At 52.6% G+C, this 23,946-nt stretch overlaps 1 protein-coding gene across 1 annotated transcript in view; it reads right to left on the bottom strand.

Annotated features, from left to right (window-relative positions):
• Positions 1-9,789: 9,789 nt before the first annotated feature.
• Positions 9,790-23,946, bottom strand: part of TLN1 (talin 1) — a 124,296-nt gene continuing 110,139 nt past the window's right edge. Inside the window, exons 30-51 of the mRNA XM_069963679.1 lie at positions 22,897-23,037; positions 22,631-22,812; positions 22,389-22,521; positions 22,187-22,288; positions 21,934-22,104; positions 21,703-21,852; positions 21,532-21,633; positions 19,725-19,844; positions 18,713-18,859; positions 18,409-18,575; positions 18,140-18,323; positions 17,224-17,349; positions 17,016-17,132; positions 16,745-16,930; positions 16,562-16,669; positions 15,905-16,010; positions 14,633-14,757; positions 14,010-14,135; positions 11,284-11,346; positions 11,023-11,205; positions 10,817-10,942; positions 9,790-10,540 (exon numbers count right to left, since the gene is read on the bottom strand). Coding sequence (XP_069819780.1) covers positions 10,409-10,540; positions 10,817-10,942; positions 11,023-11,205; positions 11,284-11,346; positions 14,010-14,135; positions 14,633-14,757; positions 15,905-16,010; positions 16,562-16,669; positions 16,745-16,930; positions 17,016-17,132; positions 17,224-17,349; positions 18,140-18,323; positions 18,409-18,575; positions 18,713-18,859; positions 19,725-19,844; positions 21,532-21,633; positions 21,703-21,852; positions 21,934-22,104; positions 22,187-22,288; positions 22,389-22,521; positions 22,631-22,812; positions 22,897-23,037 — 2,997 coding nt within the window. The 3' untranslated portion in view covers positions 9,790-10,408. The remainder of the gene's footprint in view (positions 10,541-10,816; positions 10,943-11,022; positions 11,206-11,283; positions 11,347-14,009; positions 14,136-14,632; positions 14,758-15,904; positions 16,011-16,561; positions 16,670-16,744; positions 16,931-17,015; positions 17,133-17,223; positions 17,350-18,139; positions 18,324-18,408; positions 18,576-18,712; positions 18,860-19,724; positions 19,845-21,531; positions 21,634-21,702; positions 21,853-21,933; positions 22,105-22,186; positions 22,289-22,388; positions 22,522-22,630; positions 22,813-22,896; positions 23,038-23,946) is intronic.

Genomic DNA, 23,946 nt, shown 5'->3' on the forward strand with positions numbered 1-23,946 from the left:
CTCCTGTATATATGGACAGTGCACAGTACCACTTCTCCTGTATATATGGACAGTGCACAGTACCACTTCTCCTGTATATATGGACAGTGCACAGTACCACTTCTCCTGTATATATGGACACTGCACAGTACCACTTCTCCTGTATATATGGACAGTGCACAGTACCACTTCTCCTGTATATATGGACACTGCACAGTACCACTTCTCCTCTCCTGTATATAAGGACACTGCACAGTACCACTTCTCCTGTATATATGGACACTGCACAGTACCACTTCTCCTGTATATATGGACAGTGCACAGTACCACTTCTCCTGTATATATGGACACTGCACAGTACCACTTCTCCTGTATATATGGACACTGCACAGTACCACTTCTCCTGTATATATGGACACTGCACAGTACCACTTCTGTATATATGGACACTGCACAGTACCACTTCTCCTGTATATATGGACAGTGCACAGTACCACTTCTGTATATATGGACACTGCACAGTACCACTTCTCCTGTATATATGGACAGTGCACAGTACCACTTCTCCTGTCCTGTATATAAGGACACTGCACAGTACCACTTCTCCTGTATATATGGACACTGCACAGTACCACTTCTCCTGTATATATGGACAGTGCACAGTACCACTTCTCCTGTATATATGGACACTGCACAGTACCACTTCTCCTGTATATATGGACAGTGCACAGTACCACTTCTCCTGTATATATGGACACTGCACAGTACCACTTCTCCTGTATATATGGACAGTGCACAGTACCACTTCTCCTGTATATATGGACAGTGCACAGTACCACTTCTCCTGTATATATGGACAGTGCACAGTACCACTTCTCCTGTATATATGGACACTGCACAGTACCACTTCTCCTGTATATATGGACACTGCACAGTACCACTTCTCCTGTATATATGGACATTGCACAGTACTACTTCTCCTGTATATATGGACATTGCACAGTACTACTTCTCCTGTATATATGGACAGTGCACAGTACCACTTCTGTATATATGGACACTGCACAGTACCACTTCTCCTGTATATATGGACAGTGCACAGTAACACTTCTCCTGTATATATGGACAGTGCACAGTACCACTTCTCCTGTATATATGGACAGTGCACAGTACCACTTCTCCTGTATATATGGACAGTGCACAGTACCACTTCTCTTGTATATAAGGACAGTGCACAGTACCACTTCTCCTGTATATATGGACACTGCACAGTACCACTTCTCCTGTATATAAGGACAGTGCACAGTACCACTTCTCCTGTATATATGGACAGTGCACAGTACCACTTCTCCTGTATATATGGACAGTGCACAGTACCACTTCTCTTGTATATAAGGACAGTGCACAGTACCACTTCTCCTGTATATATGGACACTGCACAGTACCACTTCTCCTGTATATAAGGACAGTGCACAGTACCACTTCTCCTGTATATAAGGACAGTGCACAGTACCACTTCTCCTGTATATATGGACAGTGCACAGTACCACTTCTCCTGTATATATGGACACTGCACAGTACCACTTCTCCTGTATATATGGACACTGCACAGTACCACTTCTCTTGTATATAAGGACAGTGCACAGTACCACTTCTCCTGTATATATGGACACTGCACAGTACCACTTCTCCTGTATATAAGGACAGTGCACAGTACCACTTCTCCTGTATATAAGGACAGTGCACAGTACCACTTCTCCTGTATATATGGACAGTGCACAGTACCACTTCTCCTGTATATATGGACACTGCACAGTACCACTTCTCCTGTATATATGGACAGTGCACAGTACCACTTCTCCTGTATGATGGCTGTGGCGTTGAGCAGAGATGGCGGCTCATTGAGACTCTGTGGGTTATGGCGCCACCTTGTGCTCTGAGGCGGCTGTTGCAGGGGGTGCTCTCTGCTGATCATACTGACCATTATAACTTATAATCTCTCCCCATCCCCCCCCCCCCCCCGAGTATTTTCCATCAGGACTGACACCGGCCCCAAATTCCTCAGAAACCAAGGCGGCTTTATATGGAAGAGACAATTCCTTGGAATCCCAGGAGGAGGAGCCATGCGGGTCATGTGACCGCCTCCCCGGGTAAGGAACACTGGGAGAACTGGAAATCTTTTACATTCTTTCCTCTGATGTTAATTACATCCTGTGAGACTGAGCACCCAGCTCCCATAATGCATTGTGTTACCAGCAGAACTATCATAGTGACAACCCGGACACATCGGAGTAAGAGGAGACCCGATATATACAGACACACATCACTAGTCATACATCACTTATCAGACCCGATAAATAGACATATCACTAGCCACCCATCACTTATCAGCTTCATCCTATCAGTATCTGACCTATAGACACCCATCACTTATCAGCTTCATCCTATCAGTATCTGACCTATAGACATCACTTATCAGCTTCATCCTATCAGTATCTGACCTATACACCATCACTTATCAGCTTCATCCTATCAGTATCTGACCTATAGTCACCCATCACTTATCAGCTTCATCCTATCAGTATCTGACCTATAGACACCCATCACTTATCAGCTTCATCCTATCAGTATCTGACCTATAGACACCCATCACTTATCAGCTTCATCCTATCAGTATCTGACCTATAGACACCCATCACTTATCAGCTTCATCCTATCAGTATCTGACCTATAGACATCACTTATCAGCTTCATCCTATCAGTATCTGACCTATAGTCACCCATCACTTATCAGCTTCATCCTATCAGTATCTGACCTATAGTCACCCATCACTTATCAGCTCCATCCTATCAGTATCTGACCTATAGACACCCATCACTTATCAGCTTCATCCTATCAGTATCTGACCTATACACCATCACTTATCAGCTTCATCCTATCAGTATCTGATCTATAGTCACCCATCACTTATCAGCTTCATCCTATCAGTATCTGACCTATACACATCACTTATCAGCTTCATCCTATCAGTATCTGACCTATAGCCACCCATCACTTATCAGCTTCATCCTATCAGTATCTGACCTATAGTCACCCATCACTTATCAGCTTCATCCTATCAGTATCTGACCTATAGTTACCCATCACTTATCAGCTTCATCCTATCAGTATCTGACCTATAGACACCCATCACTTATCAGCTTCATCCTATCAGTATCTGACCTATAGTCACCCATCACTAATCAGCTTCACCCTATCAGTATCTGACCTATAGTCACCCATCACTTATCAGCTTCATCCTATCAGTATCTGACCTATACACATCACTAATCAGCTTCATCCTATCAGTATCTGACCTATAGTTACCCATCACTTATCAGCTTCATCCTATCAGTATCTGACCTATAGACACCCATCACTAATCAGCTTCATCCTATCAGTATCTGACCTATAGACACCCATCACTAATCAGCTTCATCCTATCAGTATCTGACCTTTCCACTCGTCCCTACGGCAGCACAACAGAGGGTTAACTATTTATTTTTTCCTACTAACAGAAGAACCAAAACAATAGTAATACAGGTATACTATCAATTAAGAGTAATTAACACCAGGCACCTCCCCCAGTGGCTATATAAACCCCTAGAGAACACACACACAGGTTCTTCTTAGAAGGAACAGAAGAAAAAAAACACGCTCCTATCCATACCTATGGTCCGGTGTCGGGCATCAAGGTAGGGTTTGCTGCTCCCGGCTTTTCCTTCAGGGAAGGTCTCCGGTGATGCGATGGCCGGATGCTTCCTCTGGCAGGGTTGTTCAGAGGTGGCTTCCCTGCAGCCATGCCATGTTGTCCCCGTGGGGGAGGGGCTCCGTACATGTAGTATCGGCATGTACGGCTCATACCCCTCCTACACGTGGCGCTGTGCCATAAAGTTTTCGGGTGCTCCTGCATTGTCCAGTGGCCTCCGGGGGGGGGGGGGGGGTTTGGGCGGAGTTTGCCTACGGTTCCCGCGCGTGGTATCGGCGGGTGCGGGGGTATTGTGGGCCGGCTCTGCTTCTCTCCCGGTGTGTCTACCCCACTTCCGGGTTCCATAGGCAGCAGCTCTGATGTGCGTCTGCCCCACTTCCAGCGTCCTCGTCATCGTCACTTCCGGCAGTGACGTCATCGGGGTTCGGATGCCGCGATTGGAGGCTAGTTAAGTCCGGCCCCTCTGTGTTTTGCCCGGGTCTTATGAATTTAAAGGTGCTGTGGACTTGAGCTAGCTCCCAGCACTCTGCCAGGAGCACCCTCTCTCTTAGTATAAGGTATGTTCGCAGGCCTAGGCTGTGCCCCCTCCTGCATCTTGCATACCACTTTAGTCTCCTTATTCAGCTGCTTATTTTCTAGGATGGACAATCAGCAGCAGGGCTCTTCAGGAAAAAGGAGACGCAAGGACAGACACAGGATGTGCCGCAGTTGCGACCAACCACTACCAGATGACTGTAGGTCTGATGTCTGCCGCATTTGTTCTGCCCCGTCTTCTCGAGGAAGCCTGCAGTCGGAAGCCAAGGAGTTTATGGGATGGTTCAAGAACCAGCTGTAAGATGTCTTCAGAGAGGTACAAAGCCATCATCATGCTGTTCCTACGTCACAGGCTCTTGTCCCATCCTCCGTTCTCTCCTCACCATGTCAGTCATCCCAGGCTGAGGATGACTCGGTCTCAGAAGCCTCTCCTGAGAAAGGTACCCCTGATCGTGGCCTCCCGGATGATTATTATTTACTGCATAAGGATCAGGTAATCTCCTTGATCAGTGCAGTTAAGAAGACAGTAGAGGGCGAACCTAGGTCTTCCAAGCTTCCTAAGAAAGAGGCTCTTTTTTATTTTTCTGAGAGCTCTACTCACTCCCTGCCTAAACAGCCGCTGTTGGACTCCCTCATGGAGTCCGAATGGGCGAAACCTGAGAAGAAAGCGGATCTAGGTTCCCGTTTCAAATCGGTCTATAAGTTAGACCCTGAGTGTTCAGAGGCGTGGGACTCTGTTCCCAGTGTTGATATGGCTGTCGCCAGGTTGTCTAAAAAATCTATGTTCCCATCTGATGAGTCAGTGCTGCTTAGAGACCAGATGGACAGGCGGGCTGATCTCTTCAGCGTTCTCTTAAGCGTGTTTACCTGGGGGCCGCCCAAGCTGTCAAAGCTTCTGTTGCTTCTGTGTCGGTCAGTAGGGCACTCAGGGTCTGGCTAAGCCGTTTGTCCAAAGATCTCAAGGATGGTGTCCGTAGGGAGGAGATCTTGAAAGATATTCCCGATATGAAACTAGCCGCTGAATTCCTTTCGGACTACCCTTTGGACATGATCCGCCTTAACTCCAAGAATATGGCCTCATCCACAGCAGCAAGGAGGGCATTATGGTTGAAGGAATGGGCAGGCAACATTTCTTCTAAAAACCATTTTTGTTCCTTGCCTTTTCAGGCTGGGAATCTTTTTGGGCCTCAGCTTACCCCCATCCTGGAGGGTATGAGCTCAAAAAAAGGGGTGGCATTTCCTCAACCCCCTAGGAAGCCTAGGTTTCGCCCGCAACAGAAGCCCTATCGGAGGTCTCCAGCCAGAAGAAGGTTTCAGCAGAAGTCTAAGCAGGGGAAGCCCAACTACCAGGCCGATACATCATCCACGTATAAGAAAAAGCCCTCTTCGGGAGGTGCGAAGGGCTCATCCTTCTGACGCCAGCAAGCTTGTGGGGGCCAGACTCGCCCAGTTTGCTGCAGTCTGGTTTCAAACATCATCAGACTCCTGGGTCCGATCTGTCATCAGCAGGGGCTATGCTCTGGAGTTAGCCAGTATCCCCCCCCCACACACACACTTTCTTCCGCAACCGCAGCAGTCCTCATATCCTTGGCCTGGTTCAAAAATTCTTGGAAAAAGGAGCTCTGGAGGAGGTTCCTCGACACCAGAGAGGTTTCGGAGTATACTCCTGAGTATTCGCTGTTCCAAAAAAAGGAAGCTCTTGGAGACTGGTGATAGACTCAACATTCCTGAACACCTTTTTAGTGAAAAACACTTCAGGATGGAATCAATAAGGTCCGTCAGCGCAGTCCTGCATCAAGGAGATTATATGGCGACATTAGACCTCAAGGACGCCTACCTACATGTGCCTATCCTCAAAAGTCATCGGAGGTTCCTGAGGTTTGCTTTTTCGTCAGCGGGCCAGACGCTTTATTATCAGTTCACCTGTCTACCATTCGGCCTGTCATCCACCCCCGGGTCTTCACCAAGGTCGCGGTAATCTTAGCTGCTCATCTGAGGCTTCGGGGAGTATACATCATTCCGTACTTTGGAGACGGGGCTTTGACTAGCCAGTCGTCTGAGGAACTAGTTCACCATCTTCGCCTCAGCAGACGCTAGAGGATCATGGTTTCATCGTCAACAAGGAGAAATCGTGCCTCTCCCCAGCAAGAGTCTGCAGGTTCCTGGGTTTTAGTATCAACTCCATCTCGATGAGACTGTTTCTCTCCTCGGAGAGGTTGGAGCGGTTGGTGACAGAAGTATCTCTCTTGCTTCAGGAACCAGAGGTGACGGTTCGCTCCGCCATGAGCGTTCTAGGGCTCATGACGTCTTCCCTGGACGCTGTTCCCTGGGTCCGGGCTCACCTCAGGCCCCTGCAGCTCGATATCCTCTCTCAGTGGAACAGGAGGCCTTGGGGGCTGGACAGACTAATAGAGCTATCATCTCCCACGAGATCAGATCTCACGTGGTGGCTCTGGGCGGACAAGGTCTCGGTGGGAAAGTCGATGTCCAGTACCCCATGTCTGGTTGTGACCACAGATGCGTCAGCTCGAGGTTGGGGAGCCCACTTGAACGGCAAGTGGGTTCAGGAAAGGTGGTCCAGACAGGAAGCCTCGTACTCGTCCAACCGCAAAGAACTGCGTGCGATCCGCCTAGCTCTGCGTCATTTCGCTCCTCTGGTTCGTCACCAAAGCATCCTAGTTCAGTCAGACAACCTCCCAGCAGTATTTTATGTCAACAAGCAGGGGGGCACCAGGTCCCCTGTTTTGATGGAGGAATGCAGTCTCCTTATGTCCTGGGCAGAGAATCATCTCCTAGACCTTCATGCAGTTCACATCCGGGGCTCGCTCAACACCCAAGCCGATCTCCGGAGCAGAAAGCAGCTGAATCCGGCAGAGTGGAGCCTTCATCCAGAGGTATTTTCTCATCTAGTCACCTTGTTCGGGAAACCACAGTAGGATGTGATGGCAACGAGACTCAATCGCAAGACAGAGGCCTTCTGTTCAATTTACAGGAAGGACGAGCCGGATTGCTTGGACGGTCTCTCAATCTTGTGAAAACACAAGTTCCTGTATGTCTTTCCCCAGTTTCCTCTGATCATGAGGGTTCTGACCAAAGTCAAGGAGGAGAAGGCATTAGCTCTGGCGGTCCTGCCTTATTGGCCCAGGAGGGCTTGGCTCCCTCTGGCTGTGTCTCTAGCCAGGGGGCGCTTCTGGGAGATCCCACTGAGACCAGACATTCTTCTGCAAGCAGGCCTCTTCCATCAGTGTCCAGAGAGACAGAGATTGACAGCATGGCTGCTGACAGGGTAGCCCTACAACCTATAGGGTTATCAGAAGATGTAATCCATATTCTGTCAGCCGCCCACAGACCTGCTACGGTGAAGGTGTACAGCCGCATCCTGAAAAAGTTCAACACCTGGTGTAATCTCCGTAATATCCTTGCTCCAGCGATCTCGCATGTATTGGACTTTCTCAAGGAAGGTTTCAACAAAGGCCTCAAGTTTAACACCTTAAGAGTCCATTTCTCAGCAATCAATTTTGACTTTAATGGCGCATTTTCGAACTTGTCTCTCGTTACCAAGTTCTTCAGAGCCTTGAAAAATCTTCGCCCTCCCGTCAAGAGTCCGTTACCTTCCTGGGACTTGCCGTTGGTTTTAGAGGCCCTGTCTCAAGCCCCGTTTGAGCCGTTACAAACAGCTGACATTAGATCCGTGTCTTGGAAGACTCTTTTCGCCGAGGTGATGGCCACCAGAAATAGAGTGGGGGAAATACAAGCTCTGTCTGCAGATCATCCATTTCTGAGAGTAATGCAAGATTGCTTAATCCTCCGTATGAGACCTTCCTTCCTACCCAAGGTGGCATCCCTCACTAACATTAACTAGGAGATTTTTCTCCCAGACTTTTTTCCAGACCCTCAGGATGAGGCTCAAGCCAAACTCCACACCTTGGATGTTAAACATGCGGTCCTAATTTATTTGGAGACTTACAAAGGACCTTAGACTCTCTGACTCTCTTTTTCTCCAATATATAGGACCAAATAAAGGGAAGTCAGCTTCCAAAGCATCCTTAGCTCGGTGGATTAAAGGTACGATTTCCTAATGTTACTCTTCCTCAGGTGTGTCTGCTCCAGAAGGCATCAGAGCCCATTCGACTAGATCGACAGCTGCTTCCTGGGCGGAATTGGCACAAGTGTCCATGGACCAAATCTGCAGAGCCGCATCGTGGTCTTCACCTGGTACTTTCGTCAAGCATTACAGGCTGGATGTCCTTCCTAACAGAGAGGCGTCCTTTGCCAGGAGTGTGCTGGAACTGGCGACTACGTAAATCCCACCCTCTTGTTCTATTGCTTTATATGTCCCTCTGTTGTGCTGCCGTAGGGACGAGTGGAAAGTTCAGATTTTCCTTACTGAAGTCTTTTCTTTCCATGAAATCCCAAGGCAGCACAAGCTACCCACCCTCATTAAATATTATTGCTGCATACTTCACGCTTGTGTGTGTTCTCTAGGGGTTTATATAGCCACTGGGGGAGGTGCCTGGTGTTAATTACTCTTAATTGATAGTATACCTGTATTACTATTGTTTTGGTTCTTCTGTTAGTAGGAAAAGAGAAATAATGTTAACCCTCTGTTGTGCTGCCTTGGGACTTCATGGAAAGAAAAGATTTCGGTAAGGACAATCTGACCTATAGTCACTGATCACTTATCAGCTTCATCCTATCAGTTCTGTCCCTGGGATATTCTCCCAAACTGGCCACTCCAGAGCCTGGAGGTCTATGGGATTACTCTCATGGCCATCACCAGTCTTTGCTTTCCCAAGATGTAAAAAAAAACTCAGGTGTAAAACATTGGCAGCTAGTTGCAGATGTAAAGACCATTGGATTAGTGGCGGTCTTACTACAAATCATTTATCATCCACAAACTCCTGGTCATGTGGAGCGGGTCACCTAAAGCCTGTGAATTTATCATCTCAGTTCAGAAGAGAAAACACTGGGTTACTAACAGGTGGAGCAGTATTTAGTGGTGCTGTGTGGTATTGTTATACAGGTGGAGCAGTATATAATGTTGGTTTACTACAGGTGGAGCAGTACTTATTTCTGCACTGTGATTTTGGTTTCCTACAGGCGGATCAGTATTTATTTCTGTTCTTTGGTGCTGATTTGGCTCTGGGCTATTGTGTGCACTACATGGCGGTATCTGGCACTGTGTATTAGTATGTGTTTGTTTGTGTGGCCCCAGCACCACCATGGATCGCCTGGTGAGGCCCGAGAACACAAAGTTTGAGAAGCAGTGTAGTAACTAAGATAGGAGTATGGTGGTGCAGAGCATTGTGGGTATAACAGAGCAGATGATTACAGGTCTGTATTATTGGCCTATGAAAGAAGCAGCCAACATCCCTGGTGGTCTAGTGGTTCTCCACCTGCGTGCACTGGCACCGGCAGGTGGTCCTCACATGACACCAGTGTCTCCTCCTGTGCCCCGTGCAGCCACCATCTTCCTCAGGACCGCCGACATGTTCAGACTCTGGAGATAAGACACGGGGGTCAGGGCTCCGAGGTGAAGATATTTATTGGTGAAGGTTTCGGTGGAGCTGTGGGTAAGGAGGGGGGGAGCAGGCGGCACAGGGGGCGCCGCTCAGGGTCCATCAGAAGAGCATATAAAATTTCAACATTATGCAAAATAAAAATAGATACTTTATATAGAAATGTAACAGGACGTGACGGGAGCCGAGGAAGCACGCTGCCCGCCGCTGAGGAGAAACAGCATGAACGGCCCCTCCAGGCACTTATTGGTATGAGAACACGGACATCACAGGCACGCCAAGCTCACCAGTCACACAACGAGCGCTCCCTCCGAGCGCACAGGAGAGGCAAGCAGCCCGAGATTAATACAGACAGGGCGACCCGGGGCGATAAGGCACCGCCGGGGGGCGATAAGGCACCGCCAGGACAACACAAACCGTTCAGCAACATTCACACACCACACGTTGCGCTCCTCCTGGCGGAAGCATCTGAGGAAGAGGATGAAGGATGTGGCCCCGAGTCCCAGAGCGCCATGGAGACCACCGAGGGCCGTGTGCAAGAGCGATGAGTGAGCAGAAGCCGCCTCGGCCTCAGTAGTCGGGAAGGAGGCTGCTGGGTAATGGCGTGAAGGGAGGCAAGCGGCCGGCTCAGTTCTGAGAATCCTCCCGCAGCTCCGAGGGCAGAAACTTGTACTGCTGCTGGCGGATCATGGCCAGCTTCTTCCGAGCCTCCTCCAGCTCCCGCTCCTTCCGCAGCATCTCTTCCTGAGCCGCAATAATCTGCAGGGAAGGAGAATGATCCAAGGACTGAGTGCAGCGACCCGAAAAAGACTAAGGGCGGGGGGGTCAGGGCCGACCAGGTATGGCAGCACTACCAGAGGGGTCTGTATACACACTATGGTCTGTAGGTCCCTGCGGTCTGTATACACACTATGGTCTGTAGGTCCCTGCGGTCTGTATACACACTATGGTCTGTAGGTCCCTGGGATCTGTATACACACTATGGTCTGTAGGTCCCTGGGGTCTGTATGCCAAGCTGCGGTCCCACCATCTTACCTGTGCGATGCCTCCCACCATCTTCTCCTTCACCACCACCGTCTGGTCATACTCTTGGAAGGCTGCTGCTTTTTGAGCGGCTTTCACCAGGTTGTCGGACGCTCTCTTTACAGCGTTTCCCGCCACCTAGGGAGACACAATGCAGTGATAGACGAGGTCCGACACGCTCCACGCTCGGGTCACATGGGCCTCCGCACTCCACCTACCTGCAGTCTCTTCATGGCCTCTGAGTCGTGGTCGGCCTTCACTTTGCAGGCCACCAGCAGCTGAGCAGTAGATGCGGCCACCTGCTTAGCCGATGAGATCAGCTTCTCCTCGCTGGCGTGGCCCTGCACCGCTGAGTTGGCCGCCTCGCACAGGTTACTTGTAGCGGCAGCGACCATCCGGGCCTGAGGGAGCAAAATGTTTTATCAGGATCAACATGGCAGAGACCCAGGAACCCGCACAGACCCTCCCTGACTACTCACAGCCGAGATGAGACCCTGCGACCACTGTCCATCATCTACAGCATTAGCCGGAATGGCACCGACCTGCGGAGGAAGAAAAAAACCCGTCAGTGTGATGGAAGGATCCAAAGTGGAGACACAATAAAGGGGAGGGGAGAAACATGGAGAAGAGGAGGAGAGGGGTTAAGAAGGGGAGAAGAGGAGACGAAGAGGAGAAGAGGGGAGAAGAAGAGGAGAAGAGGGGAGAAGAAGAAGAGAAAAGGGGAGAAGAAGAGGAGAATAGGGGAGAAGAAGAGGAGAATAGGGGAGAAGAAGAGGAGAATAGGGGAGAAGAAGAGGAGAATAGGGGAGAAGAAGAGGAGAATAGGGGAGAAGAAGAGGAGAATAGGGGAGAAGAAGAGGAGAATAGGGGAGAAGAAGAGGAGAAGAAGAGGAGAATAGGGTAGAAGAAGAGGAGAATAGGGGAGAAGAAGAGGAGAGGGGAGAAGAAGAGGAGGGGAGAAGAAGAGGAGGGGAGAAGAAGAGGAGAAGAGATGAAAAGAGAAGAGAAGAGGAGAGGGGAGAAGAAGAGGAGAAGAGGAGAAGAGGAAAGGGGAGAAGAGGGGAGAAGAGGGGAGAAGAGGGGAGAAGAGGGGAAAAGGGGAGAAGAGGAGAGGAGAAGGGGAGAGGAGAGGAGAAGGGGAGAGGAGGAGAGAAGGGGAGAGGAGGAGAGAAGGGGAGAGGAGGAGAGAAGGGGAGAGGAGGAGAGAAGGGGAGAGGAGGAGAGAAGGGGAGAGGAGGAGAGAAGGGGAGAGGAGGAGAGAAGGGGAGAGGAGGAGAGAAGGGGAGAGGAGGAGAGAAGGGGAGAGGAGGAGAGAAGGGGAGAGGAGGAGAGAAGGGGAGAGGAGGAGAGAAGGGGAGAGGAGGAGAGAAGGGGAGAGGAGGAGAGAAGGGGAGAGGAGGAGAGAAGGGGAGAGGAGGAGAGAAGGGGAGAGGAGGAGAGAAGGGGAGAGGAGGAGAGAAGGGGAGAGGAGGAGAGAAGGGGAGAGGAGGAGAGGAGGGGAGAGGAGGAGAGGAGGAGAGAGGAGGAGAGGAGGAGAGAAGGGGAGAGGAGGAGAGAAGGGGAGAGGAGGAGAGAAGGGGAGAGGAGGAGAGAAGGGGAGAGGAGGAGAGAAGGGGAGAGGAGGAGAGAAGGGGAGAGGAGGAGAGAAGGGGAGAGGAGGAGAGAAGGGGAGAGGAGGAGAGAAGGGGAGAGGAGGAGAGAAGGGGAGAGGAGGAGAGAAGGGGAGAGGAGGAGAGAAGGGGAGAGGAGGAGAGAAGGGGAGAGGAGGAGAGAAGGGGAGAGGAGGAGAGAAGGGGAGAAGAGGGCAGAAGAAGGGGAGAGGAGGGGAGAAGAAGGGGAGAGGACGGGAGAAGAAGAGGAGAGGGAAGAAGAGGAGAGGGGAGAAGAGGAGAGGGGAGAAGAGGAGGAGAGGAGAGGAGGAGAGGGGAGAAGAGGAGGAGAGGAGAGGAGGAGAGGAGAGGAGAAGAAGAGGAGGAGAGGAGAGGAGAAGAAGAGGAGAGGGGAGAAGGGGAGAGGAGGGGAGAAGGGGAGAGGAGGGGAGAAGGGAAGAGGAGGGGAGAAGAGGAGAGGAGGAGTGACAAGGAGAGGAGAAGAGGGTAGGAGAGGAGAGACAAGGAGAGGAGAGACAAGGAGAGGAGAGACAAGGAGAGGAGAAGAGGGTAGGAGAGGAGAGACAAGGAGAGGAGAAGAGGAGAGTGGAGAGGAGAAGAGGAGAAGAGGAGAGTGGAGAGGAGAAGAGGAGAGTGGAGAGGAGAAGAGACAAGGAGAGGAGAAGAGGAGAGAAGGAGGAGAGAAGGAGGAGAGAAGAGCGGAGGACAGTAGGAGAGTAGAGGGGAGAGAAGAGGAGGAGAGGTGAAGGGAGGAGAGGAGGAGAGGCGAGAGGAGGAGAGGCGAGAGGAGGAGAGGCGAGAGGAGGAGAGGCGAGAGGAGGAGAGGCGAGAGGAGGAGAGGCGAGAGGAGGAGAGGCGAGAGGAGGAGAGGCGAGAGGAGGAGAGGCGAGAGGAGGAGAGGCGAGAGGAGGAGAGGCGAGAGGAGGAGAGGCGAGAGGAGGAGAGGCGAGAGGAGGAGAGGCGAAGGGAGGAGAGGAGGAGAGGCGAAGGGAGGAGAGGAGGAGAGGCGAAGGGAGGAGAGGAGGAGAGGCGAAGGGAGGAGAGGAGGAGAGGCGAAGGGAGGAGAGGAGGAGAGGCGAAGGGAGGAGAGGAGGAGAGGCGAAGGGAGGAGAGGAGGAGAGGCGAAGGGAGGAGAGGAGGAGAGGCGAAGGGAGGAGAGGAGGAGGAGGAGAAGAGGGGAGAGGAGGAGGAGGAGAAGAGGGAGAGGAGGAGGAGGAGAAGAGGGGAGAGGAGGAGGAGGAGAAGAGGGGAGAGGAGAAGAGGGGAAGAGGAGGAGAGGAGAAGAGGGGAAGAGGAGGAGAGAAGAGGAGAGGATGGGAGAAGAGAGGAGGGGAGAAGAGAGAAGAAGAGAGGAGGGGAGAAGAGAGGAGAAGAGGAGGGGAGAGGAGAGGAGAAGAGGAGTGGAGAGAGGAGAAGATGAAGAAGAGAAGAGCAGAGGAGATGGGAGGAGAAGATGGGAGAAGAGGAGGGGAGGAAAGGAGAGGAGGAGAAGAAAGGAGAGGAGGAGAAGAAAGGAGAGGAGGAGAGGAGGAGAAGAAAGGAGAGGAGGTAGAAGAGGAGAAAGGAAAGGAGGAGAGGATGACAGGAGAACCCACCTTTCCCTGAGCCACCAGTTCTCTCTGGGCGGCAGAAGCTGCTTTCACAAGGGCACTGGTGGCCGCTGCAATGGACTTTGCTGCCTCCAGGATCTGCTCCTCGAAGTTCAAGCTCTCATCCGCCTGCTGCAAACACAGACGCCACAATGAGTATGAGTGATCCCGGCTCAGGTCAGATGCCACAATAAGTATGAGTGATCCCGGCTCAGGACACAGGACAGACGTCACAATGAGTATGAGTGATCCCGGCTCAGGACAGACCCCACAATGAGTATGAGTGATCCCGGCTCAGGACAGACCCCACAATGAGTATGAGTGATCCCGGCTCAGGACAGACCCCACAATGAGTATGAGTGATCCCGGCTCAGGACAGACCCCACAATGAGTATGAGTGATCCCGGCTCAGGACAGACCCCACAATGAGTATGAGTGATCCCGGCTCAGGACAGACCCCACAATGAGTATGAGTGATCCCGGCTCAGCACAGACCACAGGACAGACGCCACAATGAGTATGAGTGATCCCGCCTCAGGTCAGATGCCACAATGAGTATGAGTGATCCCGGCTCTGGTCAGGCCACAGGACAGACGCCACAATGAGTATAAGTGTGAGTTTGTACTTACCTTGGGTTTGGCACGAGGTTTCAGCTGCTCCAGCTTCTTGGCTGCTGCCTCTATAGCGGCTGCAGCTCCCAGCAATTCATTCTCTGCAATGACTGTGGGGTCTTCAGGGTCCACCCACTCAGTACCTGGTCACATGGAAGGAAGCAAGAAACAAGAGTCATGAAGTCACCTGCCTGTCACCCTACTGCAAAACGGGGCCCTACGGAAGACGGGGAGCGGCAAAACCCGCAATAACTGTGATATCTGCAGAGGACGGGGAGCGCCAAAACCAACAACTGTGGTATCTGCTGAGGACGGGGAGCGCCAAAACCAACAACTGGGGTATCTGCTGAGGACGGGGAGCGCCAAAACCAACAACTGTGGTATCTGCTGAGGACGGGGAGCGCCAAAACCAACAACTGGGATATCTGCTGAGGACGGGGAGCGCCAAAACCAACAACTGTGGTATCTGCTGAGGACGGGGAGCGCCAAAACCAACAACTGGGGTATCTGCTGAGGACGGGGAGCGCCAAAACCAACAACTGGGATATCTGCGGAGGACGGGGAGCGCCAAAACCAACAACTGGGATATCTGCTGAGGACGGGGAGCGCCAAAACCAACAACTGTGGTATCTGCTGAGGACGGGGAGCGCCAAAACCAACAACTGGGGTTCTGCTGAGGACGGAGAGCGCCAAAACCAACAACTGTGGTATCTGCTGAGGATGGGGAGCGCCAAAACCAACAACTGTGGTATCTGCTGAGGACGGGGAGCGCCAAAACCAACAGCTGGGGGTTCTGCTGAGGACGGGGAGCGCCAAAAACCAAAAACTGGGGGTTCTGCTGAGGACGGGGAGCGCCAAAACCAACAACTGGGGGTTCTGCTGAGGACGGGGAGCACCAAAACCAACAACTGTGGTATCTGCTGAGGACGGGGAGCGCCAAAAGCAGCAACTGGGATATCTGCTGAGGACGTGGAGCGCCAAAACCAACAACTGGGATATCTGCTGAGGACGTGGAGCGCCAAAACCAACAACTGTGGTATCTGCTGAGGACGGGGAGCGCCAAAAACCAACAACTGGGATATCTGCTGAGGACGTGGAGCGCCAAAACCAACAACTGTGGTATCTGCTGAGGACGGGGAGCGCCAAAACCAACAACTGGGGGTTCTGCTGAGGACGGGGAGCGCCAAAACCAATAACTGGGGTATCTGCTGAGGACGGGGAGCGCCAAAACCCGCAATAACTGAGGAGCAGCCGTCCGCCGCCCAGTATACATTACAGCACACGTGGTACCTTTCATGGCCTCCGCAGCCTGGATGAGCTCAGTCACTGAGCCCGCCACCTGCTTGGAGTATCCGGCCAGCTGCTGCTTGAGGTCAAAGCTCGGCTTCTGGAGAATCTGTGAGGACAGAATATTTGAGTTATGAGACTAGAACACCGACCACACGTGGCTGCACCATTACCGTCCCCCCACAGTCACCGATCACACGTGGCTGCTCCATTACCGTTCCCCCACAGACACTGACCACACGTGGCTGCACCATTACCGTCCCCCCACAGACACCGACCACTCGTGGCTGCTCCATTACCGCCCCCCCCACAGACACCGACCACACGTGGCTGCACCATTACCGTCCCCCCACAGACACCGACCACACGTGGCAGCTCCATTACGTCCCCCCACAGACACCGACCACACGTGGCAGCTCCATTACAGTCACCCCACAACCACCACGCGTGACTGCACCATTACCATCACCCCACAGACACCAACCACACGTGGCTGCTCCATTACCGTCACCCCACAGACACAGACCACACGTGGCAGCTCCATTACCGTTACCCCACAAACACCAACCACACATGGCAGCTCCATTTCCGTTAGCTACAAACCACATGTGGCAGCTTTAATACCGCGACCCCCATGGCGGTCCCATCACCGGTACTTACCACCAGTACATGGTCCAGCAACTGCAGGTAGCCCGTGGCACACTCCTTTCCGAACCTCATTGCCCGGATGCGGACGTCTGGGTTGACCTCCGGGTGGTAGGCAGCTTCCTGTAACGGGAGAAACTATAGCAAAGCTTGACTCCTCACCCCCCCCCCCATCCCCCGTGTGTCACATGACTGCACCTTGCACGAACGCAGCATATCAGCAATAGCGCGGCGGCTCAGATTGGCCGTGGCAATGACGTCTTCCTGACGACACGAGTTTCCAGCCGCCACAGCTTTGGCAGTCGCCATGGTGATGCCTTTGGTCATACGAATAAAGTCCTCCGGGGTAGACGTCTGTGGAGGCGGATCCGGCAAAGAGAAGACCTAAACGGTAAAAAAGAGTAAGGACGAAATGAGTGACGCGCCCGCCAAATTACTGAGCCATCAGCCCTCCGGGGCCCCCACTCACCGCCAGCTCCTGCCTTATGTGCTCGATGGTGGCCTCCAGAGCCCGCGTTCCCTTGGTGGCCTCGTCTTCCACCGCTTTTACAGTTTTCAGAAGAGATGTCACGTTAGTCACCATGACCTGGAACCACAACGACCCCAAGACGTCAGGCACCATGTCAGCGGCCGCCGGGTGGCCGGGCACGTATAGAGGGGGACGGGAGGGCACTAACCTTGGCACTGTTCTTCAGCTGGTACACAGACGGGTCATCGCTGGACTTGCCGGCCGCTGCCTTGGTGGCGCTGATCAGGTCGCCCAGAGCCTTGGCCACATCCTTCACCGCATTTATAAGAACCACCTGGGGGAAGGCCGAAAAAATGGCGAAAGTGCCGAAAAGAGCCTGCTAAAGATGGGTGGCAACGTGTGTGTGGGGGGGAGGGCAGTCACAAACCATGCCTGGAGATCCCGGCCACAATACTATATACTGGGCAGGTCACACGGCCCAGCCCTGGAGATCCCGGCCACCATACTATATACTGGGCACCACTACCCGAGTCTCCACCATACTATATACTGGGCACCACTACCCGAGTCTCCACCATACTATATACTGGGCACCACTACCCGAGTCTCCACCATACTATATACTGGGCACCACTACCCGAGTCTCCACCATACTATATACTGGGCACCACTACCAGAGTCTCCACCATACTATATACTGGGCACCACTACCCGAGTCTCCACCATACTATATACTGGGCACCACTACCAGAGTCTCCACCATACTATATACTGGGCACCACTACCCGAGTCTCCACCATACTATATACTGGGCACCACTACCCGAGTCTCCACCATACTATATACTGGGCACCACTACCAGAGTCTCCACCATACTATATACTGGGCACCACTACCCGAGTCTCCACCATACTATATACTGGGCACCACTACCCGAGTCTCCACCATACTATATACTGGGCACCACTACCCGAGTCTCCACCATACTATATACTGGGCACCACTACCCGAGTCTCCACCATACTATATACTGGGCACCACTACCCGAGTCTCCACCATACTATATACTGGGCACCACTACCCGAGTCTCCACCATACTATATACTGGGCAGGGTCAGCTCTACCTGAGTCTCCGGGTCCTCGGATCCCAGGCTGGCCGCACCAAGCTTGACGTTCTCTGCCAGTCTTGTGATGGTGGTCACAGAGGACTGCGCAGCCTGGGCCAGCTTCTCTTGACTGGACGTTGCATTCTGTACCAGGACTTTTGTGTCCTCCACAAGGGCTTTAGCCGTCTTGAGGATGCCCTCACTGGAAGGTAAATTGCAGGAAACTCAAGGTCACACAGGCTCCAAGATGGTGGCTAATTACTACACATCAGGATATCTCTGCTCACCGGTGATCTGCAAACGTCTCTGCGTTCTCTCTGTTCAGTGTTCCTGCTGTGGCAAACATAATGGTGGTGTCCAAATCGGCAATGATCCCCGACACAGCGCTAGCAGCAGTGATACAGGCCTGTGTGCCGCGGTTACCAGCCTGGAGGGCGGCCAACACGTGAGACACCTAAGAGCAAGATCAATAACACGTCAGGGCTACACATCACCATCCTGCTGATCATTGGAGGGGGGGGGCAACACATGACCATCTTGCTATTTGTGGAGGACACTGCAGGGTTGGGGGATCATACCACTACCACCTACCTTCTCAGACACCAGCCGTGCACAGTCAATCAGCTCTCTCTTGGTGTAGCTGTCTGTCGGGCAGCATTGAAGGGCACCAGCTTTAGTGACCAACTGGGAACAGCCATGGCCAAGCTCTTGTACCCGCTGTTTAATGTGGGATCCAATCTGAAGGACGATAAATGTGATGAGAATCACTGGAGAAATCCAAGTACAACAGTGGAAAAGGGCAATCACATTAAAGAGGGGGAGTATGCAATGTCCCAGAACCCTAATAATTCCAGCTGTTGTACGTATATATGTGTTTCACGCTACTTGTTTAAAAAGTTTATTCAGGTTGCAGAGTATTTTGTGGATAAAGGATGTATGTGCTGCAACAGTCTGTGTATTCTATTCACTATCAGTAAGCACACACTGCAGGACTTCTCTGCTGCTAGGCCAATCAGAGCCCTGCCAAAGTCTCCTCATCTGTCCTGAACATTCCCCTGTCAAGTCACCTCAGGATCCTCTCCACCAATAGGGAGCAAGCTATTGGAGTCTATAAGTACCACCCAAGGCAACAAGCCTGTCCGTGCTGCAGGGGTCATTCTGTACATCTTCAAGTTAAGTCATGCGATCCACAGTGTTCCTGCCCCAAGCCAGTGGTTGAAGAAGTTAATTTTTTTGGCCGATGTGGCCTGCTGCAAGTCGCAGAGTCCTAAGTACCAAGTGGCTAATACTCCTGGATATGCTGTTCTGTGTACTCATCACAACTGGATGTGAGGACTGGTTTCTCTTTCTCAAGTCTCTAAAGTCAAAGCAACCAATCCCAAGGTAGTCAGGACCCCCTTCCAGCAGAGCACTGTACACATTAGACAATGCCCCTCTACATAGTCCACCCTGTAACCACTGCTAAAGTTTACTTTAAGCCACACTCCACTAAGAGATGGTTAAAGCCCTAAGTCTAAAGCTTATTCCAAAACTCGGTGGGTGTTTGGGGGGAAATCACAATACAGAGGACCCCCTAAGCCGCTGCATAGTTGGCACCTCTAACCTCTTCATTCTCTGCTGTCATGGACGCTGGTTTAGCTTCATGAGCAAGTTGGCCATAGTCTGTAGTAAGCTGGCTGGCCAGGGTCCCCAGCTCATCAGGATTGGTCGTGGATTTTGTAACCTAAAAAATCAGAATCAGAAATCCATCAATTACGGGAAATATATATCTGGTGTCAGACTCTAGTATTCACCATATACTATAGTCATAGGTAGTGACTGTGGTGCTGACCTGTCGCACACCAGTATTCACCATATACTATAGTCATAGGTAGTGACTGTGGTGCTGACCTGTCGCACACCAGTATTCACCATATACTATAGTCATAGGTAGTGACCGTGGTGCTGACCTGTCGCACACCAGTATTCACCATATACTAGTGACCGTGGTGCTGACCTGTTGCACACCAGTATTCACAATATACTAGTGACTGTGGTGCTGACCTGTCGCACACCAGTATTTACAATATACTAGTGACTGTGGTGCTGACCTATCGCACACCAGTATTCCCCATATACTATAGTCATAGGTAGTGACCGTGGTGCTGACCTATCGCACACCAGTATTCACCATATACTATAGTCATAGGTAGTGACAGTGGTGCTGACCTGTTGCACACCAGTATTCACCATATACTATAGTCATAGGTAGTGACCGTGGTGCTGACCTGTTGCACACCAGTACTCACCATATACTATAGTCATAGGTAGTGACCGTGGTGCTGACCTGTTGCACACCAGTACTCACCATATACTAGTGACTGTGGTGCTGACCTGTTGCACACCAGTACTCACCATATACTATAGTCATAGGTAGTGACCGTGGTGCTGACCTGTTGCACACCAGTATTCACCATATACTAGTGACTGTGGTGCTGACCTGTTGCACACCAGTACTCACCATATACTATAGTCATAGGTAGTGACCGTGGTGCTGACCTGTCGCACACCAGTATTCACCATATACTATAGTCATAGGTAGTGACCGTGGTGCTGACCTGTTGCACACCAGTATTCACCATATACTAGTGACTGTGGTGCTGACCTGTTGCACATCAGTACTCACCATACAGTATAGTCATAGGTAGTGACCGTGGTGCTGACCTGTTGCACACCAGTATTCACCATACACTATAGTCATAGGTAGTGACCGTGGTGCTGACCTGTCGCACACCAGTACTCACCATATACTATAGTCATAGGTAGTGACCGTGGTGCTGACCTGTCGCACACCAGTATTCACCATATACTAGTGACCGTGGTGCTGACCTGTCGCACACCAGTATTCACCATATACTATAGTCATAGGTAGTGACCGTGGTGCTGACCTGTCGCACACCAGTATTCACCATATACTAGTGACTGTGGTGCTGACCTGTTGCACACCAGTATTCACCATATACTAGTGACCGTGGTGCTGACCTGTTGCACACCAGTACTCACCATATACTAGTGACTGTGGTGCTGACCTGTTGCACACCAGTACTCACCATATACTATAGTCATAGGTAGTGACTGTGGTGCTGACCTGTTGCACATCAGTACTCACCATACAGTATAGTCATAGGTAGTGACCGTGGTGCTGACCTGTTGCACACCAGTATTCACCATATACTAGTGACTGTGGTGCTGACCTGTTGCACACCAGTATTCACCATATACTAGTGACTGTGGTGTTGACCTGTTGCACACCAGTATTCACCATATACTAGTGACTGTGGTGCTGACCTGTTGCACACCAGTACTCACCATACACTATAGTCGTAGACAGTGAACACAGCGCCAATGTGGTGTAAGACTTCGGTACTCACCATCTCCTGCACTGTCACAGCGATGGCTTTGGCCGTTTTCACCATGGTTGTCTGATAATCCACAAAGGATCCCTCCGGTTCCCCGATGGGCTGCTCATCCAGCTACAGTGAGGAGTCAGTCATTAGCACATCATCAGCAATGTCGGGCACATATATATGAGAGACACTCACCTTATTGATGGCCTGAGTGATGGAATCCACCATCCCCCCCACAGCCCCTGCGGCGCTCGCTGCCTCATTGAGGGTCCCCGTCAGGTCGTCCACTGCTTCGTGCATCATCTGCGCAGCTTCATCCAGAGCTTCCTGTGTGTGCGCTGCCACCTGCAACAACCAACCACCATGAGGTGAAGTCCCGGACCAGCCGTGAAGGGGTGCCCTCACCTCCCACGCCGCTCCTCTTACCTTGGGGTTGCCTCCAGCCTCCTTGGCGGTGTAGAGCATCTGCAGAGCCGATTCAGCTAATGTTTTCGTCTGGTCCAGGAGGTTCATCTGCTGCTGATGGTTGATCGTCTTTGATGCGGCCCCGATAGCTGCATGAGTCAATGGCTCGAAGTACTGTGCCATCTGGGACACCTGCGAGGACGGTAAGATGGATGATTAGGAGCCAGGACCAGCAGATGTATGGGTTATTAATCTCCCGAGAGACAGCACTCACCTTGTGTCCAAGCTGTGAAGAGTCCGCTCGGGCAGCTGTGGCCAGCGGCTCTATCAGGTTACTGATCTCCTGCACCGACGTCTGCATTTGAGTGTGCAAAGCCTGGAAGAAGAGGACACGTCAGAGCGGCAGCCCCAATCATCACCACCACCGCAACCATCCTCCCCCACTCCTGCGGCCGGCAGGGTGGGGACACACTAACCTCCTGGGATATCCCCTCCCGCGGGGCCAGCTGCTGACTGATCGCCTCCAGTGAGGCCTGGTCCAGCTCTCTCACCGCCTGGTTCAGGAGCTCGATGGCCTGGTCACACTCCCTCTGGCCTGGAGCCTTATCCCTGTGGACAACATATGCAGGAATCATGGAGGTGACATATACATGGGGTTATACTTTATATCTTCCGGGAGCTAAGCTCCTCCCACTGCGGCGGCCCGAACCGCTCTCACCTCATATTGGTGATCAGCTTCTTGATGGAATCGGACACTGTGCGGGAGTGGCCGGCCAGCACTGACCACTGCGGAGGGTCCTTGGGGTTGGCAGCCAGAGAGCGAGCCGTCTGGATGAGGCCAGAGGAGCTCTCCAGCATGGTCTTAGCCGAGCTGATAATCGGCTCCATGGCGCGGAGACCCTGGAAAAATCAACCGGTCAACAATGAGGCAAAAGGGAAGACAAGAAAATATACAGCCACAATGTCTGCAAGACGTGTCCTGACCTCCGGGGAGATCTGCGCCGGGACACTGGCAAACTCTGGATTGGAGGCAAAGGCCGTGAGGTTCTCCACAGCCTGGATCAGGGGCACGGTGGCATCCCGGCACTTCACCCGATTCTCATCATTGAAGGCGCCATCCAAGGCCTGAAAGAACAAATAATGATCGGCACAACCAGGCAGGATGCTGAACCAGACAGGACACCATTTGGCCACCACCACCTCCCGCCAGGCAGGAGGACCCCCCCACCAGCACTCCCCACCACCTCCCATCAGGCAGGAGGACCCCCCCCCCCAGCACTCCCCACCACCTCCCATCAGGCAGGAGGACTCCATCCAGCACTCCCCACCACCTCCCATCAGGCAGGAGGACCCTCCCCCAGCACTCACCACCACCTCCAACCAGGCAGGAGGACCCCCCCCCCCCCCCAGCACTCCCCACCACCTCCAACCAGGCAGGAGGACCCCCCCCCAGCACTCACCACCACCTCCCGCCAGGCAGGAGGACCCCCCCTCCAGCACTCACCACCACCTCCCGCCAGGCAGGAGGACCCCCCCCCCCCCCCCCCAGCACTCCCCACCACCTCCAACCAGGCAGGAGGACCCCCCCCCCCAGCACTCCCCACCACCTCCCATCAGGCAGAAGGCCCCCCCCTAGCACTCACCACCACCTCCCATCAGGCAGGAGGGCTCCATCCAGCACTCACCACCACCTCCCACCAGGCAGGAGGACCCCCCCCGCCCAGCACTCCCCACCACCTCCCATCAGGCAGGAGGACCCCCCCTCCAGCACTCACCACCACCTCCCGCCAGGCAGGAGGACCCCCCCGCCCCAGCACTCCCCACCACCTCCCGCCAGGCAGGAGGACCCCCCCCCCCCAGCACTCCCCACCACCTCCAACCAGGCAGGAGGACCCCCCCCCCCCCAGCAGTCCCCACCACCTCCCATCAGGCAGAAGGCCCCCCCCTAGCAGTCCCCACCACCTCCCATCAGGCAGAAGGCCCCCCCCTAGCACTCACCACCACCTCCCATCAGGCAGGAGGGCTCCATCCAGC

The sequence above is a fragment of the Dendropsophus ebraccatus genome, chromosome 3 (genome assembly GCF_027789765.1).
Source record: "Dendropsophus ebraccatus isolate aDenEbr1 chromosome 3, aDenEbr1.pat, whole genome shotgun sequence".
NCBI lineage: Eukaryota > Metazoa > Chordata > Amphibia > Anura > Hylidae > Dendropsophus > Dendropsophus ebraccatus.